Source organism: Passer montanus, unplaced genomic scaffold (assembly GCF_014805655.1).
Source record: "Passer montanus isolate IOZ18808 unplaced genomic scaffold, ASM1480565v1 scaffold73, whole genome shotgun sequence".
Taxonomy (NCBI): Eukaryota; Metazoa; Chordata; class Aves; order Passeriformes; family Passeridae; genus Passer; species Passer montanus.
The window spans coordinates 1,271,731-1,291,544 of record NW_024372481.1 but is presented as its reverse complement, the minus strand read 5'-3'; the positions used below and the strand labels follow the sequence as shown (position 1 = coordinate 1,291,544).

The 19,814-nt window shown below is 50.8% G+C and overlaps 3 protein-coding genes across 8 annotated transcripts; 1 reads left to right on the top strand and 2 right to left on the bottom strand.

The window, feature by feature from the left end:
* Window positions 1–58: 58 nt before the first annotated feature.
* On the bottom strand, window positions 59–3,595 carry ENTR1 (endosome associated trafficking regulator 1). Of its 3 annotated transcripts, none has more exons than XM_039730805.1 (7): window positions 3,311–3,595; window positions 3,064–3,253; window positions 2,470–2,543; window positions 2,234–2,345; window positions 1,744–1,806; window positions 1,072–1,208; window positions 627–788 (listed from the first exon to the last, which is right to left on the bottom strand). In XM_039730805.1, the coding sequence occupies exons 1-7, from the start codon at window positions 3,568–3,570 to the stop codon at window positions 695–697; spliced, it is 930 nt and encodes a 309-aa protein (XP_039586739.1). In that variant the 5' UTR covers window positions 3,571–3,595; the 3' UTR covers window positions 627–694. The 3 variants fall into 3 exon arrangements, with proteins under 3 accessions (XP_039586740.1, XP_039586739.1, XP_039586741.1); XM_039730807.1 differs by having other exon boundaries at window positions 3,064–3,234; window positions 3,311–3,457; XM_039730806.1 differs by lacking the exon at window positions 1,072–1,208 and having other exon boundaries at window positions 59–788.
* On the top strand, window positions 3,557–9,566 carry PMPCA (peptidase, mitochondrial processing subunit alpha). Of its 2 annotated transcripts, XR_005630011.1 has the most exons (14): window positions 3,557–3,609; window positions 3,759–3,961; window positions 4,090–4,169; window positions 4,463–4,545; window positions 4,842–4,936; window positions 5,088–5,188; window positions 5,669–5,932; window positions 6,137–6,229; window positions 6,472–6,590; window positions 7,021–7,111; window positions 7,208–7,270; window positions 7,641–7,785; window positions 8,085–8,935; window positions 9,041–9,566. XR_005630011.1 is itself a non-coding variant. In XM_039730804.1 (13 exons), exons 1-13 carry the CDS (start codon window positions 3,557–3,559, stop codon window positions 8,252–8,254), a joined length of 1,560 nt encoding a protein of 519 aa, XP_039586738.1. In that variant the 3' UTR covers window positions 8,255–9,566. The 2 variants fall into 2 exon arrangements, 1 of the variants encoding a protein (XP_039586738.1); XM_039730804.1 differs by having other exon boundaries at window positions 8,085–9,566.
* Window positions 9,567–9,757: 191 nt separating this feature from the next.
* INPP5E (inositol polyphosphate-5-phosphatase E) lies at window positions 9,758–19,386 on the bottom strand. 3 transcript variants are annotated; one of them, XM_039730795.1, is made up of 11 exons: window positions 19,248–19,386; window positions 17,405–18,447; window positions 15,823–15,946; window positions 15,519–15,616; window positions 14,862–14,986; window positions 14,624–14,743; window positions 14,166–14,273; window positions 13,265–13,426; window positions 12,605–12,720; window positions 12,107–12,243; window positions 9,758–11,115 (listed from the first exon to the last, which is right to left on the bottom strand). In XM_039730795.1, the coding sequence occupies exons 2-11, from the start codon at window positions 18,235–18,237 to the stop codon at window positions 10,983–10,985; spliced, it is 1,956 nt and encodes a 651-aa protein (XP_039586729.1). In that variant the 5' UTR covers window positions 18,238–18,447; window positions 19,248–19,386; the 3' UTR covers window positions 9,758–10,982. The 3 variants fall into 3 exon arrangements, with proteins under 3 accessions (XP_039586729.1, XP_039586731.1, XP_039586730.1); XM_039730797.1 differs by having other exon boundaries at window positions 15,555–15,616; XM_039730796.1 differs by lacking the exon at window positions 19,248–19,386 and adding an exon at window positions 19,048–19,065.
* Window positions 19,387–19,814: the final 428 nt, after the last annotated feature.

Genomic DNA, 19,814 nt, shown 5'->3' with positions numbered 1-19,814 from the left:
GCGCACATGAACGGCCGGGGGCGGCCCTGGGAGCCGCAGAGAGCGGCCCGGGCTGGGCCCGGGACAGGGACACGGACACGGCCTGCAGTGACACGGGGACACCGGACACGGCCTTCAATGGCACCAGGACACCGCGACACGGCCTGCAGTGACACGGGGACACCGGACACGGCCTGCAGCGGTACCGGGACACCGCGACACGGCCTACAGTGGCACCGGGACACGGGGACAGGGCCTGCAGTGACACCGGGATACCGGGACATCAGCGTTCAGTGGCACCAGGACATGGGGACACGGCCTTTAATGGCACGGGGACATTGGGGCATGGCTTTCAATGGCACTGGGACAGTGGGATACAGACTTCAATGACACCAGGACATGGCCTGCAGTGGCACCGGGACACCGGGACCCCGCCTGCAGTGGCACCGGGAACCGCCACCGCCCCACGGGCCTTCCCCGTCCCCGGCCGAGCACCGAGCGGCAGCGGGAGCCGCAGCCGAGCCCGCGGCGCTCCGCCCGCCGGTGTCCCGGAGGAGGGGCCGCGCTCCCGGCCCCGCGGGAGCGGCGCTGCCGGCTCAGGGATGGAGAGCCAGGTGTGCAGTTTGACGCGTCAGAATGAGGCCAAGTATGAAAAATTCACTTTTTAGTAATGGTTTCCGTATGAAAACAAAGTCCTGCGTGCTGCGTGAGGCGCTCACTGCTCCTGCTCTGCCACCTCGGAGATTCTGTCTATGGAGTTCAGGAGATCGGCCACGAGCTGCAGGGATTCTGCCCCAGACAGCAGCTGCCTGCAGGGGGAGAGATGCAGCGTTACATGTGGGGACAGCCAGCCGCGCATTTTGGGGCAGTTTCCCCACATTCTGTGACTTATCAAGCAGCACTTTATCATTTATCAGGAAACTCAGACACTCCCACTCATTTTTACACCTGGAGGAAAACACAGAGGGTGAGAACACGGAGCATCCCCTCTGTCGCACGGCACAAACCCCTGAATTTTAACCCCAAACCCCCCCCCGGGGGATGTTTGTGTGCGAGCCCCGCGGCCGGGAGCGCTGTCCCGGCGCTGCTGACCTGACGGACGCTCGGGAGCTGGCCGTGACCCGCAGCAGCTGCTGCCGCGCCGCCTCCGCGTTCCGCCGCGCCGCCGCCAGCCCCGCCCGGCCCGCCCGCAGCTCCTCCCGCTCCCGCCGGCAGCTCCGCAGCTCGGCCTGCAAAAAAGGCCGTGAGAAACAGCCCCCGGAGGGCAGCGGATGCTCTGCGGCTAATCGTGCATTCCCACTGCAGTTTATGGGCGTGGAATGTAATCATTAACTGATAAAAGTACACAATAAATAATACAATAAATGATGTAATAAATCGTAAGGAGCCCAGAAGCTCCCAGACAGCAGGGAGCGTCTGCCCACAAACACAATCAGCAGGGTTGGAAAGACCTCTGGATGCATCCAGTCCAGTCCTGCCAAGGCAGTGTCACCTGCCAGGAACAATTCCAGCTGTCTCCAGAGAGGGACTCCCTGAATTCCCTGGGCAGTTTGCTGCAGGCTCTGCCACCCTCCATGGAAAGAAATTCTTCCTCATTTCAGTTTGTGGCCATTGCTGCTCACCACTGAAATGTGGCACCCTCCAGGCCCTCCCAGGACTTCAGTGAAGCTAAAAACACAGCCAGCATTTTCCTCAGAGCCTGCAAAACCCTTGCATTCCAGCTCTGAGATGTGTCCCTGCAGCCCCAGCAGTGCTGCTGTGTACCTGCAGCTGGGCATTCTCCTGCCTCAGTTTGGCAGCACTGTTCTCAGCCTTGGCAGCCCTTTTCTGCAACAGAACAGAGATTATTGGAAAAATAAATAATAATAAATCGATTTATTGTAAAACAATACCATTATATATTATTATATTTACTAATATTCCATATTGGTATATATAATAAAAAATTGTTCTATAAGAATGGTAATTATCAAAATGATCACTGAAAATAGTATTATAATACTACTACTACTAATAATAATAATTCAATTGAAATTATAGTAACCCAGGCAGCTTGAGCCACTTGGGAATGAGTGATTCCAGCACAGAACCTGGAGGGATAAGGTTTGTGTTACACCCCCAGCATGTTCTGAATGTTTTAGGAGGTAGAACAGCTCCCTCCTTCCCTCCTCACTGCTCCTTTCTGGGATCTGCAGACCCTCACAGGGGAGAATTCCTTGCTGACATCTGCTCTCAGCCTAAAGCCAGCACTTACAGTCATCAGCTGCAGGTTCTGCTCCACATGCTGCACCATTGCTTCCAAATCCTGTGCTTCCTTCTCTTCTTTGATTTTGTTTTCCTCAAGCTTCTTCTCAAGCTTCCTCATCCTTAAAAAAATAAGAGATAACACACAGCAAAGCACACATTAAATACTTTAGGAGGGAAATTCTGGGAAAGGATCAAGGAACTCATGGTTTTGTGTTACAAGGAAAATTAATTCTTCTCACTCACTTGTCTGCTTGAGTTTCAGCCAGAATCTGAAGCTTATTGATCTTGCTTCTCAAGACAGCATTCTCTTCTTTTAGCTAAAAAAAATAAATAAAAAATTGTTATTAGCACTGAGGTGCATTTTCACAATGCCAACAATCCAATATCAATGACAGAATATTAACTTTAGCACTGGCAATCCTTGTGCTTTCTAATACATTCAAGCCTAATTTTACCTCAGCTCACCCATCTGGAAACCACTGCGGGGCACAGCACTGTGCCACTGAGGCACCAGCGCGAACGGCACTAATTAACGCCGCCAGTTCTAAATGAGCATGACCTCAGGGGCGGGGCACGAGGAAGTCACCCGGGTCATGTCTCAGCAGCGCAGAGAGAGAACCGGACCTGCCTGTGCTGAAATGCCCATTTCCAGAGCCGTTCTCCCGTGCCCCGGCCCGGCCGGCGGGCAGCGCTCACCTGCTCGTAGCTCGGGGCCCGGCCCGGCCCCGCCGCGGCTCCGGCGCTGCCCAGCAGAACCGGACCTGCCTGTGCTGAAATGTTCCAGAGCCGTTCTCCCGTGCCCCGGCCCGGCCCGGCCGGCGGGCGGGCAGCGCTCACCTGCTCGTAGCTCGGGGCCCGGCCCGGCCCCGCCGCGGCTCCGGCGCTGCCCAGGTGCGCCTGCTCCACGGCCAGCGGCTGGTAGCTGTCGCTCCATTCCTCATCCTCATCCTCCTGCTCGTCCCCCGACCCCGCGGGCACCGCGGGCAGCGGCGGCACCGCGGGCCCGGCCTGCGGAGGGGACAGCGGGCTGAGGGCGGCGTGGTGACGGGACGGCTCCCGGCCGCGCTGCCGCGCACGGCCTTACCTGCGCGTCCCCGCCGCGGCACTTGGAGCGGACGAACTCGCGGAAGGAGAAGGGGTTGGGCTCGGCCGGAGCCCCCGGCAGCGGCTGCAGCGCCGGCGCCGCCATGGCCGCCTGAGGGCGGCGCGGGGCGGGGCCTCCCGCTCGCAGCGGACCAATGAGCGCGCGCTCTCCGCCGCCGCGCCCAATCGCGGAGCCGCCCTGAGGCGCGGCCCCGCCCCCTGACCGCGCGCTCCCGGTGGCGGCAAGATGGCGGCGGCCATGGCGTGGCTGAGGCGCGGAGCCTGCGGCCCGGCCCGGCGGTGAGCGGGGCCCGGCACGGCGCGGGGAGGGCACGGTGCCTCTGGGAACAGCGCGGGGACCCGCTCTGTCGGGGGGGATCAGCGCTCGGTGCCGGCCTCGGCGGAGGGGCGCGCCCGCGGCCCGTGACGCTGTGCCCGGTGTCCCTCAGGTGCGGGCTGGCGGCCGGCCGGAGCTACAGCGGCGGCGGCGCCTACCCCAGCGTGTCGCTGACCTGCCCGCTGCCCGGCGTGCCCAAGGCCGTGTTCGCGGCGGCCGAGAGCCGCGAGCGCTTCGAGACGCGGGTGACGGTGCTGGAGAACGGGCTCCGCGTCGCCTCCCAGAACAAGTTCGGGCAGTTCTGCACCGTGGGCAGTGAGTACCGGGCACTGGGCACCGGGCACCGGGTACCGGGCAGGCTTCGTGTCCCCCCGAGCCCGGGCTGTGCTAGCGAGGCCCGCGGGTGTAAAAGTCACGCTGGTTTATTGTCTCCTTTGCACCAGTTCTGGTGAATTCGGGATCGCGACACGAAGCGAAGCACCTCAGTGGCATCTCGCACTTCTTGGAGAAGCTGGCGTTCTCTGTGAGTACTGCCCTGGGGCCCCCAGCTCTGCACAGAGCAGCCAAGGAGGGCCTGACCCGCAGGGCTCTGCCCCTCAGCTGTTAAACAGCAGTGCATCGATGGAGTCACAGAATCTTAATTGATTATTAATTAGCATGACTGTAATTAAATTTTAAAAGTCTTTGTGGTTTCACCTCCGAGGGTGGCATGTAGTGATTGGACTGAAAGAATGTGAAAGATGCTCTGGGTTACACTGAAGGGTTATAAACAGTTATTGCTTTACTAATTAATAACATTGGTATTTTCTTCCTTAGTCCACAGCTCAGTTTGGCAGCAAAGATGAAATTCTCCTCACCTTAGAGAAGCATGGAGGCATCTGTGACTGCCAGGCATCGAGGTGGGTGCTGCTTCTGCTCTTACTGGGTGCTGCAGCACTGACAGCACTTTGAATCTCTTTTCCTGCTGTGGGGCAGGAAAAGCTCCTTTTTGTTCCCAGGCAGCAGAAAATCCACTTGTTTGGGCTGCTGGGAAGCTACAAAAGTGAGCCTGAAAGGATTATAAAAACTCAGATCTATTTAATTTCAGAAGTATTTAATGGTTAGAATAGCTTCACTGTGATCCCCTGATACTGAGAGGACACTGAGTGAGCCCAGAAGTGAGTTCCCAGTGCAGAACCTGTGTTTTGTGTTGCAGGGACACCATCATGTATGCAGTGTCTGCTGATGCCAGAGGCCTGGACACCGTGGTCAACTTGCTGGCTGATGTAACCCTGCAGCCCAGGTTATCAGGTCTGGCAGCACAATCCTCTGCCTCAAAAAAAAAAAAACCCATTTCCACCACACGGCTTGCTCCTAAGAGCTCAGAGTTCCCTCAGAGGTGACCTTGCAGCAGCTGGGGTTTTCTGTAGGGGTTGCCATCCCTTGCTTTGTCTCGTTGCAGATGAGGAAATGGAGATGACCCGAATGGCCATCAGGTTTGAGCTGGAGGATCTGAACATGAGGCCTGACCCAGAGCCTCTCCTGACAGAAATGATCCATGCGGTAACACCCTGGGACTTCTGCGTTCTCTTCCTCGTTTTGGCAGCCTCAGGGTTTATTTTAGACTGTTCTAAAACCAGATTTTCTGTTATTCAGTTTCTGTGATGGGAGAATTTGGCTGTCCCTTCACTTTGAAATCCAGCTTTCTCCACATGTGGAAAATTCTAACCCAAACTAAAAAAAAACAACTTATTTGTAACTTCCCTTTGTTGGTGTGGGTGACAAAACATTACTGAGTTGCACTTACATTAGTTAAATATGCTGGAAGATTCTAACCCTAACAAAAAAAAAAACCTTATTTGTAACTTCCCTTTGTTGATGTGGGTGACAAAACATTACTGAGTTGCACTTACATTAGTTAAATATGCTCAACTTTTCCTCTTTCAGATGTGGGCTTAATTCCAAACCAAAAAGAGGTTTAGAGGGGGGTTTAGGGAAAAATGAAGTGATGTTTGTGACTTTAATGTGCCTGTTCCCTTTTAGGCAGCCTTCAGAGACAACACAGTGGGACTGAACAGGTTCTGCCCCGTGGAGAACACGGACAAAATCACCCGGGACGTGCTGCACTCCTACCTGAGCAGCTACTACACCCCAGACAGGATGGTGCTGGCTGGGGTGGGCATTGAGCACGAGCACCTGGTGGAGTGTGCCAGGAAATACCTGCTGGGCGTGGAGCCCGTGTGGGGCTCGGGGCAGGCCAGGGCTGTGGACAGGTCTGTGGCTCAGTACACCGGAGGCATCGTCAAGGTACGTGCTGGCAGCCAGCAGCTTGCTGGGATTTGCTGCTTTCCCTACAGGCTTTTGCTTTTCTCAAGTTGTATTTCATGGGTATGAGCCCAAGCTGGCCATGGTAGCTGTAAATTGGGTGGCTTGGTGGTTATTGGGAATGTGTCAAACTGGGTACAACAGCTGTGAAAATCGGTGTTAATGATCTGTCTGCCCTTCCCACAGGTTGAAAAAGACATGTCAGATGTGAGTCTGGGCCCTACTCCCATCCCAGAGCTCACCCACATCATGATTGGGTTAGAAAGCTGCTCATTTTTAGTAAGTATTAACCTAAAATCCTTTTTTGTGTGCCCTATACTTGGAGAATCCCAGGAACACTGACTCATTCCACAAACACTGACATTTTTGCTGCTGCACATAAAAACAAGCAGCATTTTCCACAACACTTGGCTGAAGGCTTCACCTCCACACTGTTCTTGTGCTGTGTTTTTTCCCTCCCCTTTACTCACCCCAGACCCTCGAGAGCTCTGCCCTTACCTGAGTTTGTTGTTGCACTCCAGGAGGACGATTTCATTCCTTTTGCGGTGCTGAACATGATGATGGGAGGTGGTGGCTCTTTCTCAGCTGGAGGGCCTGGCAAGGGCATGTTCACCCGGCTGTACCTCAACGTGCTCAACAGGTGGGTTTGTCTTGCTGTTTAAGGGCTGCCAGAAACAATCCTGTAGCAGGTTTACATGGGAAAAGGGAAACCCCACCAGGTTTTACATCAGTTTAGTCTGCTTGGAACGTGGGACTGGTGTGTCAGTTGGCATTTTGAGGGGGGGAAAGTAAAGGGCAGAAGTGACCAGGAGTAGTGTTTTCTTCTGCTAGCCCTGTCCATGCTTTAATCAGGGAATATTAACAGGATTGGCTCTGTATTGTCAAGGATTCAAGTGGAGAGAAGGGAGTAGATGCCACATGCATAAACTGTCAGAAGCAGGGATTGACAATTCTCACTGCACTGCTGAGAATCCTGAGAATGCACTAGGAGGGTGCCCACTGTCCATGTTTAATTTTTACATTGTAAATTCTGGAGTTTAGATTTTAAATTACTCTTTGTATACTCACAGGCACCACTGGATGTACAATGCCACCTCTTACCACCACAGCTATGAGGACACAGGTCTGCTGTGTATCCATGCCAGTGCAGATCCAAAACAGGTGCAGAGTCCTTAAACAGTAACCACATCAGTTCCAGAGTGCTGTGGGCACAGGAAGCATTGTTCTGATCTTCTTTCCATCATCTGTTGTCCCCAGGTTCGGGAGATGGTGGAAATCATCACCAGGGAATTCATCCTCATGGCAGGAGCAGTGGGAGAGGTCAGCAGCACATTTGAGTTTGCAGATGGTCTTTGAGCTGAAATAATCCCTGGAATGTCCAAGGCCAGGCTGGACAGGGCTTGGAGCACCCTGGGACAGTGGAAGGTGTCCCTGCCCATGGCAGGGGGTGGCACTGGATGGGCTTTAAGGTCCCTTCCAACACAAACCTTTGTGGTGTTCTGTGAATGCACTGCATTGACTGTGCTAGAATGGATTTTTATAAGTAATTTTGTTATATATTCCTGTAAAAGAATACAGCAACATTGGCAATGCATCCACAAAGAGAGAGGTGTCTGCAGAACTCTTCCATGTTACCTTGTACTGCAGAGCAGCAACCAGAATTTTTTTTTTGTTTCCTGCTCATTCACAGGTAGAACTTGAGAGAGCAAAGACACAGCTCAAGTCCATGCTCATGATGAACCTGGAGTCTCGGCCAGTGATCTTTGAAGATGTGGGGAGGCAGGTTTTGGCAACAAACACAAGGAAGCTACCTCATGAGCTCTGTGACCTCATCAGTGAGTAGACAATGCTTTGCCTTGCCTTGAGGGAACTGTAGGTACGGTTAAAATATTCTTGTAGCACTGATGAACTACCTCTGAAAGTCTGAGGGCATAAATATTAGAGAAATACATTTTAAACTGAGCTTAATTACTTTTACAATTAACAACACAGGGCTTATTTTAGTCAGAAGGAAGAGGAAACAAGAATCATGGTGGAGAAGACATGGAGCTGGTTTTCTGAGCATGGGCCCAAAGCTGCTTTGTGCTGTTCACAATGGAGGTGTATCACAGCTCTGCCTTTCTTCTGCCTGCAGGTCAGGTGAAACCCAGTGATATCAAGAGGGTGGTGACTAAGATGCTGCACAAGAAGCCAGCAGTGGCTGCCCTGGGTGACCTGACAGACCTGCCCAGCTACGAGCACATCCAGGCTGCCCTTTCCAGCAAGGACGGGCGGCTCCCGCGGCTCTACCGCCTCTTCCGATAGAGCAGCGCCTCCTGCCCGCCTCAAATCCCTTCTTTTTTAATGGTTTTTTTTTTGATTCTCATATTGCTGTATCACCCTCTCTCCCCTCAAAGCTCCCAGGCATTCTGTGCAACCATGGAGCTGGGCAAAGCTGCTGTGGAACACTGGACTGTGAAGAGCTCGTGTAAGGAGCTGGCTCTGGAGGAGTTTGGCCCTCTGAGGAGGTTACAAGAGAAGATGGGTGTTGACACCCTTCTCTTGGCTTTGGGGAGAACAGAGCAAGCCAAAATGTTCATCACTACAGTGAAAGCACATCTCTGAGCAGTGAGTCACTGCCTCTTCATCACCCCAGCAGTGGAAGTGGGGCTGTCACATGAGGCCCCACTGTGCCCTTCCTGAGGAATGTGTGGCACCTTCAACAGCTTGGCTTTCATGTCTGAATTCAGAGAATATTTGTAACTGTTACCAAGGTGAACTAAGACTTGGTCAAACTGAATTAGGAAAATAATAGTTACTGTCCCTGTGAAGTTAGGCAAAAAGTTTCCTGCAATCCAGATTTTGTTACAAACCATGGATCCATTTCATCAGTGTAATTCACCATCTGACAAGGAATCACCCTCCTGAGAGTTCATCATCTTGCTAGAGTTCCAAGGAAAGCAGCCCCATGACAGAACCAATTTTCTGTGGAGTTCCTCTGCAGAGGTACTGTACATAATGGACACTTACTTGAGAATGAGATTGATCCTATTTTTTAGGTTTTTCACTTGGACATGAACTGTGCTAAAGAATAAAATTCTTTTCCTCCAGAGTTGCTTTACAAACAGTTATTAAAGGAGTTGCTGCTGCTGTACCCAAAACTCGTGCCTCATTTCCTCAGTGTCATCCAGATGGACTTAAGGCCTTGCAAAAAGAAGACACAACCAGTCTCACAGCAGAGATGTGGCTCAGCTGGAAGTCAAGATAACAAAATCACAACATTTAGAAACACAATCTTGACTGACACCCTGCCACAGAAAGCCAAATGCCACATGTGTGACATGCTAAAGAAATGGAGACTCAAAAGAGAAATAAAACACTGGACTTCTATAATCCCCTAATAAATGGGTTTAAAATACAAAACAGCTGCACTGCAGCTCTTCACTGCTAGATGTGTATGGTAAGGAGCAATGCAGCTGGGAGCAGAGCACTGTGAGGCTGCTGTTACCTGCTTTACCCCATCCTTTCCTCGTGCAACTCAAATGTTGCATTGCTTCCTGTAGAGCCCACAGTGTGGAAGTCCTGTTCAGTTGTTGTGTATGCTTGTGAGGAAATAAAGAGACCTCTGAACAACTGAGCAAGTAGTAAGAGTTCTGAAATTCACCTGCCAAGGTTTTCCTGAGCTGGCCAGTGGAGCATGCTCTGTTCAATGCAAACAATTACAGAGAAATCTGTCCCACCCCTCCAGCTGAAGACAAGGCCCAGGTCACCCAAACACACACCACGCAAAGAATTCTGGTTCTGACAACAATAAAAGCTGGTTCTCACTTAAAGTATTGCATTAATTTATTTTTATTCCTTTGAAAAGAAAGGAAATCCAAATACCTGATGGCTACAGACAGGTCAGTGCCATAAATGTACCGCAGAACAGGAGCCTGTCTTGGACAGGTTGCATAGTCAGCAGCACTTCCTCCAAGGTGTTTGCATGATGTTTTAGGTCCTAAGGTGATTAATGATCCCATCTGTGCCCATGAGGAGTTCTTAATTATTAGCTGTACTTAACATTTTACCAGTGCCATACTGGTCCTTGTAGTATATATAGCCTTAAGACAACACTACCTCAGAAATAGCAAGTTATTCACAGTTTACTGATCTGGAAAAGTAAAACCAAAAGGAATTGTGACTGGAGGTAATGGAGCTGTGTGGAGCTGAGTGGCTGCAGTTGCTCTGCAAACCTCCCTGGTGCACTCACTTGGCATCACTTTGGTGAAGCATCACACAGTACCTGTTCTCAGGTAAATTCCAACTCCTGCTGAAGGCAGGTAGTGCTCAATCAGCCCTGGGGAGGACAAGTGAGTTCAGGAAGGGATTGCTTCAAGCAGTCTCAGCAGATAAATATATGGCCTGAGAGTTTGGTATTTACCCCCTTAGTAACAGAAGGCCTATAGAATGATTATTGAAAGGCAATGTTTCTACACTTCAATGTACAGGAGTACATTCACAACAATTTGCTGTAGAGGACCCAAAGAGCCCAACACAGGAGCACCATCCACACACACAACTGCCATGAACTGGTCCCTCTTCCTCCTTGTACAGAATACCAACACTTGGCTACAGAGAAGGAGCAAACCCAACCCCACACTGGATGGAAGGTAATCTGACCAAACCAAAGAGACAAACAAAGAATTCACCTTTCTGCAGGCTTTTCTTAGGTCCCCTGCTCTGGGTGATGCCAGTTCCAGCAGCTGTGCCCCTGCGTGGAGGGGAACCAAGGGTCTGCACCCAGTGGCTTCCTAAGATAGTCTGGTTAAAAATAAATCAATTACACCAGCTGGGATGGATGTCTTAAAGAATTGACTCCTTTTCTTAGGCAGAAGCACTTGAGCTACATGGATTAGCTCATGCAAATGAATCCAGGATGAGGTTTAAGACATTCTTCACAAGCCACAGCAATTGCCAGAGGTGCTTATGCAGACAATTCCCTGCAGAGTTTACCATGGTTTGAAATCCTCTTTTGGGGCACCTCTGCCACAAGCGCTGCAGGGCTTTCAGCTCAAGAAATGCTACATATGCTGCTGGATCTTTGGTCCTTTTGTTCCCGGCGTCTCAGAAGTTCCCTTGTGGCCCGCCTCCTTATTCCGATTAAATACAGATCTCTGTCAAACAGCCCTGCAGCCAGGGGGATGCTGCAACAGGAACACAAGCCAGCAGGTCAGGGCATAAATAGGTTCCTGTTTGCCCAGCATCCCCCTACTACTTCATACAACACACGCCACAAATCTGATTTTTACTTTCTTAAGGCATTCAGCAATTGCTGTGGGAGAAACAAGAGTTGTTCTTTCACAGCAACAAGTTAAGGTTTTTCACAATACTTTAAAATGCTGGTTATAAAAAGGAAATTACTTTAAATTTTAGCATGAACTCACCTGCTTTCATATATAGAGGACTTTCTTAATGACTGAATTAAAACCCACTCATTTGAAAAGCTATACCAGGTCACTGCTGACTTGGTGTACTCACTGGCGTGGTTCATCTCAACAATTCTTACCTGGGTCTCTTTTAGAGAGGAAACCTGAGCAGCCCATCACACACTGCTATTTAATGGGTATTTAATACCCAGAAACAAAAATTCCCATTGTAATTGCACTGCTGATCAAATACTTTGAGAAATCCCTTTTTTAGATATTCAGGTCTTGAAATCCTTGACCATGTTACTCACAAAAAAGAGAATAATTCCAAATCAAATTTCCTAAGGAGTTCTACTAATACAACAGCCTGTGTAGGACATTAAGAACTTGGAAGATCTCAAAATGCTCCACTAAATCCAGCTGTGCTGAACTGCAGCCATCACTGGCGAGGGAAAACAGAACTGATCCTAAGGAGGGAAAGAGGAAGAGAAGAGGAAAGCTGCCCATGCTGATAGGGAAAACAAAGAGCTGCATCTCAGATAAAACACAGATTTACATGCGATTCCAATGGGCTCTGTTTATCCCCCTCAGAAGGATTAAGAGACCTGGCAGCAGGGATTTCAGCTGTCAAGGCAAGGTTTAAGCTCTTACTGCTCTGACCACCAGCATGTACAGGGTGAAACCCAAACAGGCTGCAGGGATAGACACAGGAGAATATCCTCGGGGTCACTGGAGCAATCACTCCTGTGGAGCTGCAGGAGGTACTCACTTGTCTCTGCCAGGCCTGACTTTCACACGAAACAAGGCAAACACAGGTCGGTGGTCTGAGGTTTTGATGACAGGACAGGAGGAGTATTTGACAGCCTGGATGTCGTCCTTGTAGCGGCTGCGGAACACGACCCGGTCCTGGAGGCAGGGGAGAGGGGACAGTGAGGGTGACTCCCCTGCACATCACCCACCCTGGAAACAGCACTGCTTCCTTCACAAGAGACAAATCCATTCAGTCATCATGCTCCACTTGGTGAAGTTAATGTGTCCTTGGATTGGGATCCATTCATTGCCTGATCCCAACAGTTCTGTGCCAGCTCTGAGCACAGGGCAGAGCCCACTCAGGATGTAAGACAGGGAAAAGAAGGTTAACAGCCTGGGTCAAACTCTCCCTGTGCTCACAGAATCTACAGTTCTTTCTTCCACAAGTCCCACATGCCCTTAAGCAGCAAATCTCAGCACAACTGAATCTCCTTTGACTCCTGAAATCATTCCTTACCGTGTAGGAGGGAGTCCTTTGCTTGGAGGTGGTGTCATAGCTGTCCTTTCCTATGTCAAACTTGTAGGAAGGACGGAAATGGATATCAGCCTCTTGGAATCCTTTGAAAATGGACCCTGTAAGGGAAGGGGGGAATGGCATGAACAAACTTCTACTTCCTGAGAACTGTGTCTACTAATGCTGGCTAGAACAAGAGCCATGTACATCCCAGAAAAACCTGGGCTTGGGCTCCAGAAAGGGAGCAAGCTCCAGTCCTGACATGGAGACGATAAAAAATAGCCAGTGGCTGTTTAGTCAGTGGTCAATTAAACAAAGAAGAACTGGTCTGTGCACTTCCACTGAAAGCTCGTGCTGCTTTGTAAATGCTGTTCAAATCTAAATCCCCCAGACACTGGGACAGAGAGATGTGCAGCTTATGGAGGAGTCAGATGAAACAGCAGCAAATGGCTTGGGAGGTTACATTAAACAGAACAAACTGCTACAGCAACAAGTCCCTTGACACACTGCCACTGCATTTGACAGCTGCTGACTCCCTTCTTTAGGGAACTTAATCAAAGAAAGCAGGAAAGGTCTCCAGGAAATGGGGACTGGGCTGGCATCACTCCTGTGTGTAGGTATCTTTGCTTCTGGAGAGCAGGGAGATGAAGAGCTGGCCCTCACCCCGGCTCATCTCGCTGGTCAGCTGGTCATACACCAGCAGCTTGGACACGTCTGTGTCCGGGTTCTGGCTCAGGATGGAATCCACCGTCTCCCGATCCTTGTTCAGCCGGAAGTTGAAGTCCCCAAACCAGAACACTTCATCAAACCGAGTTGTGACATCACCTGCAAATTCACAGCACAGGTGTTCAAGGGATGCTGCTGAATGTGTTTGAGGAAGAAATTCTTTCTTTTCACTACCTGGAGATGTGATATTGAGTATGTTTTCTACCTGTGATCACCACTGAATATGGGAGTTAACAACCCAGGAGAAAACAGAACAGAAATGTTAAAAACTATGGAAAAAGCTGAAAGGAGATCAAACTATCTATAGGACCTAACACCAGAGGGAACACAAAAAGCTAATGTTACACTGCAGATAAAGAGTATATTCAATTTCCTAGTGAAAGGACCTACTTATCTATGTAGGTATCAAGTTGTCAGCACAGTATTAGAAAACAATAATGGACTTTGGCAAACAATGCTCTGACCCGTGTACATGCAGTGACATAAGGTTTATTCTCTTAAATTTGAAATAAAGTAATTCCTAATTGTTCCAGAAAACACTTGGAAAATGAAACACATCTGCAATATTAATAATATTAAACCAAAATTATCATTTTGCTAAAAAAATACATCACGTAAAAATTCCCTTTTGAATTTTCTCTCTCCCATTTCAATTTTTTTCTCAAATTCCCAATTTCAAGAAAAAAAATCATGGGAGTAATAGCCATCCTCAGACAAAAAGAGCTGTAGTTTCTTTTTACACTCTCAAATTATCACTCTTCTTGTCTCTTTCCCAGTGCAGACTGAGAGGCAATGCCCAGACTCTGTTGACCTGGGCTCCCCCAGGTTTCCCACTTACTGGAACTGGATCTATATGGATTTGTGTCCGGAACATTCTTGGGAAGTGTAAGGGCTTGAATGGTTTTATTGTAGTCCAGCTTCCTCTCATTCACTTTACTGTCCCCAGCTGCAAGACAGAAATCCCATTACTGCCAACAGTGAATCATTTTCATGCAATGATCATTTTTGGTTATACCAGGAGCTTCCAAAGGGTATCAGACATTTTCCACATATAAAATGTGACACTCTTGGAGTGTCTGCACTGAATAATGATGGCAGAAAGTGTGGGAAAAGAGACACAATGGTGCAGAGTTAATTTCTGTTTCCACAAACACAGCTCTTTTGTAAGTTTGTTACCAAACAAACCTCCCTTATCCTTCTCAGCTCAGCAATCCTGAGCTTTGGCTTCACCTCTGTTCAGCTCCCTCCCCTCCTCCCTCAACCAGGACACTCGTAGCAAGATTGCAAATGTCTCACATGTGAAGTGGGAGGTGATGAAGAGAAAGGAGGTCCCAAAAAATGTGAAGCTGATTCCCAGAGCTCCCTTGGTTTTGATCTGAGACACGATTCGAGTTGTCACCGTGGCATACTCCACTTCTGGAAGGAGGAAAAGAAGACGCTGTCACTGAAACGCTTTTGCCAGCGAGCAGGGGGGTTAGGAGAGGGAGAAAAGGGCAGGGCAGAGGCTGGCACGGTGCCTTCAGCTCCCACACACCTGAGCAGAACCAGATGAGGTCCCTGCGGATGAAGACAGACATGTAGAGCACCCCGTGAGCAGCAGAGTGCAGCAGGACGTAGTGGGGGCCCAGCGTCTCCTGCAGGCGGATCTCCCACTCCCTCCTGCAGGGGAGAACAGCTCATCACACACAGCACAGCACACAGCAGCCAGAGGGCACAGCAGCCTGGGGCTCACAGGGCAGCCCCCCTCACACACAGCACCAAACCTCCCTGCACTCAGCTAAGGGGTGGCTGCTGAGGAGCCACAGAGGTCAGCAGAGCTTTGCCATCAGGATGAGATTCTGTGTGCACAGAGAAGCTGCTCCATCCCTGGGAGTGTCCAAGCCCAGGCTGGACAGGGCTTGGAGCACCCTGGGACAGTGGAAGGTGTCCCTGCCCATGGCAGGGGGTGGCACTGATGGGCTTTAATGTCCCTTCCAACCCAAACCATTCTGGGATTTAATGATTTACAGATCTCTGTGACTTTCCTACAAATCCCATTTCCTCTGGTGCTCATTGCAATAGAATTCAGTCTTGTTAAATGAGTTGATTATTGAAAATATTAGGAATACATTGGAACTATTTCTAGTCTAATTTAAAGTAAAATTATTAGTTAACAATAAGAGAAGATGGTTCATTACATTGTTTTTGCTACCTGTCTGGACAGCCTTCTTGAACCCCAATGACATACATGTCCTGGGCAAAGTCTGGATCTGTTGGCAATAAGAAGTCATCCAGATTCACTGGAAGTTCCTATTACACAAGAAATTTAAAACAAAAGGGAAGAAAAGAAAACCAGTATTAGTTATGCAAAGATTTACTAGAAAAATACCTCATAATTTGACAAAGATGATTGACAAGGAACATAGTCTTGAACAGAAAAACATCACCCCAGTTCTCTCAGTAGAGCTGGGGTAACTTTGCTGCCCAAGGACCTGTGAAGACCTCTGTGCACCCACCTTCTGCCCCTGCATGTTCCAGGTGGCCACAAAGATTCCCATATTCCGATTAGGGAAATATCTGCTGAGTTCTTCTGCTCCCATTAAGGCACCACTTGCCAGAAGGCTGCCTTCCAAATAGCTCCTGTGGACAGAAGACCCAAAAAAGAGCACCTAAGGAAAGGGCATGGCAGCTGGGATGTTGATGTGTAATGTTTGAATCCTGAAGTAATCAAGAATATACATTTAAGAAGAAGGAATTTTATACTTATAAATTGTTCTGCTTGCCTGAAGTTCCTTCCAAAGCCAGGACATGAGGGTGATGGTGAGGCTGATGCTGTGATGAGAAGGCTGAAGCCATCCAAAGTCTTCAGCCCCACTAAACTCATCCAGACACAGAACAAACAAATTGGTTTGACAACCTCAGGGTGCCCAGACCTGCTGCAGCTGCCCCTGGATCCTGGAAGTGCCCAAGGCCAGGCTGGACAGGGCTTGGAGCACCCTGGGACAGTGGGAGGTGTCCCTGCCATGGCAGGAGTGGCACTAGATGAGCTTTGAGGTCCCTTCCACCCAAACCATTCTGTGATTCCATTAAATTTGAGTACCTTGAAGCAGCTCAGTTTACTTCAAACACAAAACCAGCTCCACCATTCCCAGTGTTCTGGCATCAGGTTTCTTCTAACCAAAAACTCAACCTTCAATTCAGCTCATCAAATCAGCTTCAACAAAATAATTTATTGAGCCTGAGGTCTCAAAATATCCCCTTTGGGAAGGACAGATGCATCCCACAGCACGTGCCTCTCTGAAGGACATGCTTACAGAGGTTAGGAGTGCTGGCACAGGGACTGCAGGTTGAATAAGCATTTTTAATCTTGCTTAAGCTCTGCAAATAATGATGAGAGAATAATGTCTGGGCAACCAAGCTGGCTCCAGCTGCTTTAGGGAGCAACGGGAAAGAAAACCCTCATGGCAAACAAGTAACAATCTATCTCCGGGGCTTTTTTACCAGCTAGTAACACTTTAATTTATCTCAGAATTGTTTCCTCTCTACTACTGCCTCCCACGCTTTGGATCAATGATTAGGTTTTTCCCTCCTGCAGAGGAGCTCCTGTGGGATACTGGGAGTAGTTCCCAGCACTAATTTGATCCTGCCAGAAACCAAACAAATGCAGCCTCTGCTCAGCACCTCACAGGACTGTGATAATGCTTCATGACAATCTCAATTTAAAATATCTGGTGCTATTTTTTTCTGTAATTTATCATCTTGGTTCAAGCCCAATGTACATTTAGATTTTTCTAAAAAACAGTTTTCCCACCTGCTGGCATGCACAGCCACCTTAATTCTCTCCTTAATTCTCAAACCAGATTATGTTAATACTACAAGCAAACTGACAGCAAACCAGACTGGTGTTTATGAAAACACTTAGCTGAAAGGAGCAAATGCAGAGTGTTTGCACTGATCTCCACCTTCCAACTCTCTTCACAGCAGGTTAAGTAACACAGAATGGCTTTTGTGCTTTACCAGGAGCTCAGAAGATCCCTGCCCAGTGGGATTCCTCCCTGCTGACACCCCAAAAGCAGGAGAAACCTGGGGGAGCCCTACCTGCTGCGCACATCCTTGGCTCGGATGGGAGTGAGCACGCTGAAGGTGGATTTCATGGAGTCTGTGGAGCAGCTGTCATAGAGAGTCCCATTGCCCTGCAGCCTGGAGTCGCTGAGGCTGCTGCTCACCCTCCCGAACCTGTGCTGAGAATGATGTCGGTAATCCAGACAATCGGAGTCGATCCTATTAGCTGTCCTCAGCGAGTGGGAGGCCACGTTGAGCTCCATGGGGGGCAGGGGCCGGGCCGGCATGATCTGGGACAGCCGGGGTTTGCCCCCCTTGCCCCGCAGGAGCCCCCCGAAGGCACTGGAGATCTCGGAGGCTCGTTTGCCCAGGTCCGAGGCGCCTCCCCTGCTCTTCCCCCCGGGGCTGGCTTCCAAGGCGTCTGGTGAACTGTGCAAGGAATCCTGCGGGCAGCAGGGATTGCAGGGGCTGGCCCTGCCCCTGGTGGGAGGGCTGGGGGACGCTTCCTGCAGGGAACCATTGGAGGAGCTCGTCTCGTTGGGATCGGTCAGACTTTCCTGGCTTGTCCTAAATCGCCTCCACTTCCTCCAGCTCTTTTCATCCAGGGATGCAGCACGTTCCAGCCGGGGCTTCCGAGGGGGCCTTGGAGTGATCGATTTAATTTTCATATTAGCTTTGAGCTCTTCTGGCAGAAGCTTTAAGGTCTCGCTTATGGGAGTGCCTATTTTCGGAGGTGTCCCATCACCCCCAGCCTCCTTTTTGGCTGCTTTTCCAGCTTTTTTTGCCTGCAGGTCCTGTACTGCTCCACCCTCCATGCTCCGAGTAAGACACACCCTTGAGTGCTGCGGAAATCCATTTGGAGTACTCATTGTCCCCCAGGTACCAGCTGTGGATGCTGCTCCAGGTGAAAAGTTCCTCAAAGCATAGCTTCCTTCCCTTTATCACCCTGTGGGTTCACAGGGCTTTCCTCAGCCAGCAAGGCATGGCAATTGCAGGCAGCTCAGCCTTTAGCTGGGAACGAAGGGCAGCTGAACGTGCAGGCAGAGGCATTGTCTGCAAAATTCCAAGACGCGGGGTACCTGGATTCCCCCAAGAGAAAGAGGCAAGAATGAGAAGTTATCGAGCTGCAAACTGCACCCCCCCGATCAGAAAGCATCTCCTTGCAGGACCTCCCTCTAGCACAACTCACACCTTAACGTGACCTTGTTACAAAATCACTGTTTTTCCGTTTTTTACCCCAAAACCAGAGCAGAGACCTCCTGTACGGCTGCGTACACCCTTCTTTAAGGAAAACTCACACCTTAACGTGACCTTGTTACAAAATCACTGTTTTCCAGGTTTTTTACCCCAGAAGCAGAGCAGAGACCTCCTGTACGGCTGCGTACACCCTTCTTTAAGGAAAGGCAGTGTGCCCTGTTGGCACGAAAGGGAATTTAAGCCGCACAGCAACCACAGCTCGTTGTCCTTGCTGTGCACAGGCGTCACCAGCACCACCAGCCCGCAGCACCGGCTGCCCGAGGCCAGGAAATTTCCAGCGATCCCACAGCCGGGAAATCGCTGCCGCCTCTCCCTGCCTCGCACCGACACCCAGAAAACGCCCCGGGGGTGGCTTTAGGCTTTGGCACCGGGCTCCGAGTGCATTTCTACCCGGGGGAAGCACCCCGTCATCCTGCGGCTACCTCTGAACGGCTTCCCCCGGCCCTGGGAGGGTGACAAGGCTTGATAGAGCGGGTTTGGCTGCGAGGGGCCGCCGCCCGCACCCCAAGCCGGGCGGGCGGGCCGCGGGCCCGGCCCTCGCCCTCACAGCGGCCGCGCCCCCCCCGCCCGCCGGGGCCGCCCCTTCCCCGCCGCTGCGGGCGGGACGCAGCGCGGGCCTTACGGGTTGCTGAGGCTGTTCGGCGGTACCCGCGGTCGCTGCGGTGCCCGTTTCGGTGGCGGTGCCCGTTTCGGTGGCGGTGCCCGTTTCGGTGGCGGTGCCGCTGCGGCCGCCCCGGCCCGGCCGTGGCAACGGGGGCAGCGCCGGGCCCGCCCGCAGCGCCCCCCGGCGGCCGGAGGAGCGCCCGGCAGCGCCCGCCTAAAGACGCGGCTGCCGCGACACGGGGGGAAAGCGGCGTTTGAAAAGCGGCTTAAAAATAAACGTGTGGCACGTGAAGAAATATAAAGTTGTCTATATTAAGCCTAAAGCTTCCGTTTTGAAGATTTCAGTACAAATAGTGATCACAGACTGGGGTGGTGGGAGCCTGGGGATGGCGCAGCTTCCAGCCATGCCATGGATACGGACACCTTCCACCGGCTCCAAGCGCTGTCCAGCCTGACCCTGCTCACTCCAGGGATGGGGCAGCCTCAGCTTCTCTGGGCAACTGTGCCAGAGCCTCTTCACCCTCATGGGGAAGGATTTCTTCCCAATATTGCATCTAAACCTGCTCTGCTGAAGCTGTTCCAAACA

Coding starts and splice junctions, on each gene's coding strand:
- PMPCA (XM_039730804.1), top strand. CDS start 3,557: ATGGCGGCGGCCATGGCGTGGCTGAGGCGCGGAGCCTGCGGCCCGGCC. Junction 5,189..5,668: donor TGACAGAAATGATCCATGCG/GTAACACCCTGG, acceptor GTTCCCTTTTAG/GCAGCCTTCAGAGACAACAC. Junction 6,230..6,471: donor TAGAAAGCTGCTCATTTTTA/GTAAGTATTAAC, acceptor GTTGCACTCCAG/GAGGACGATTTCATTCCTTT.
- ENTR1 (XM_039730805.1), bottom strand. CDS start 3,570: ATGGCCGCCGCCATCTTGCCGCCACCGGGAGCGCGCGGTCAGGGGGCG. Junction 3,254..3,310: donor GCCGCGGCGGGGACGCGCAG/GTAAGGCCGTGC, acceptor CGCCGCCCTCAG/CCCGCTGTCCCCTCCGCAGG. Junction 1,807..2,233: donor AGAACCTGCAGCTGATGACT/GTAAGTGCTGGC, acceptor GTTCTGTTGCAG/AAAAGGGCTGCCAAGGCTGA.
- INPP5E (XM_039730795.1), bottom strand. CDS start 18,237: ATGAGTACTCCAAATGGATTTCCGCAGCACTCAAGGGTGTGTCTTACT. Junction 14,274..14,623: donor CATCACCTCCCACTTCACAT/GTGAGACATTTG, acceptor TCTGTCTTGCAG/CTGGGGACAGTAAAGTGAAT. Junction 12,721..13,264: donor GACCAGCGAGATGAGCCGGG/GTGAGGGCCAGC, acceptor CTTCCCTTACAG/GGTCCATTTTCAAAGGATTC.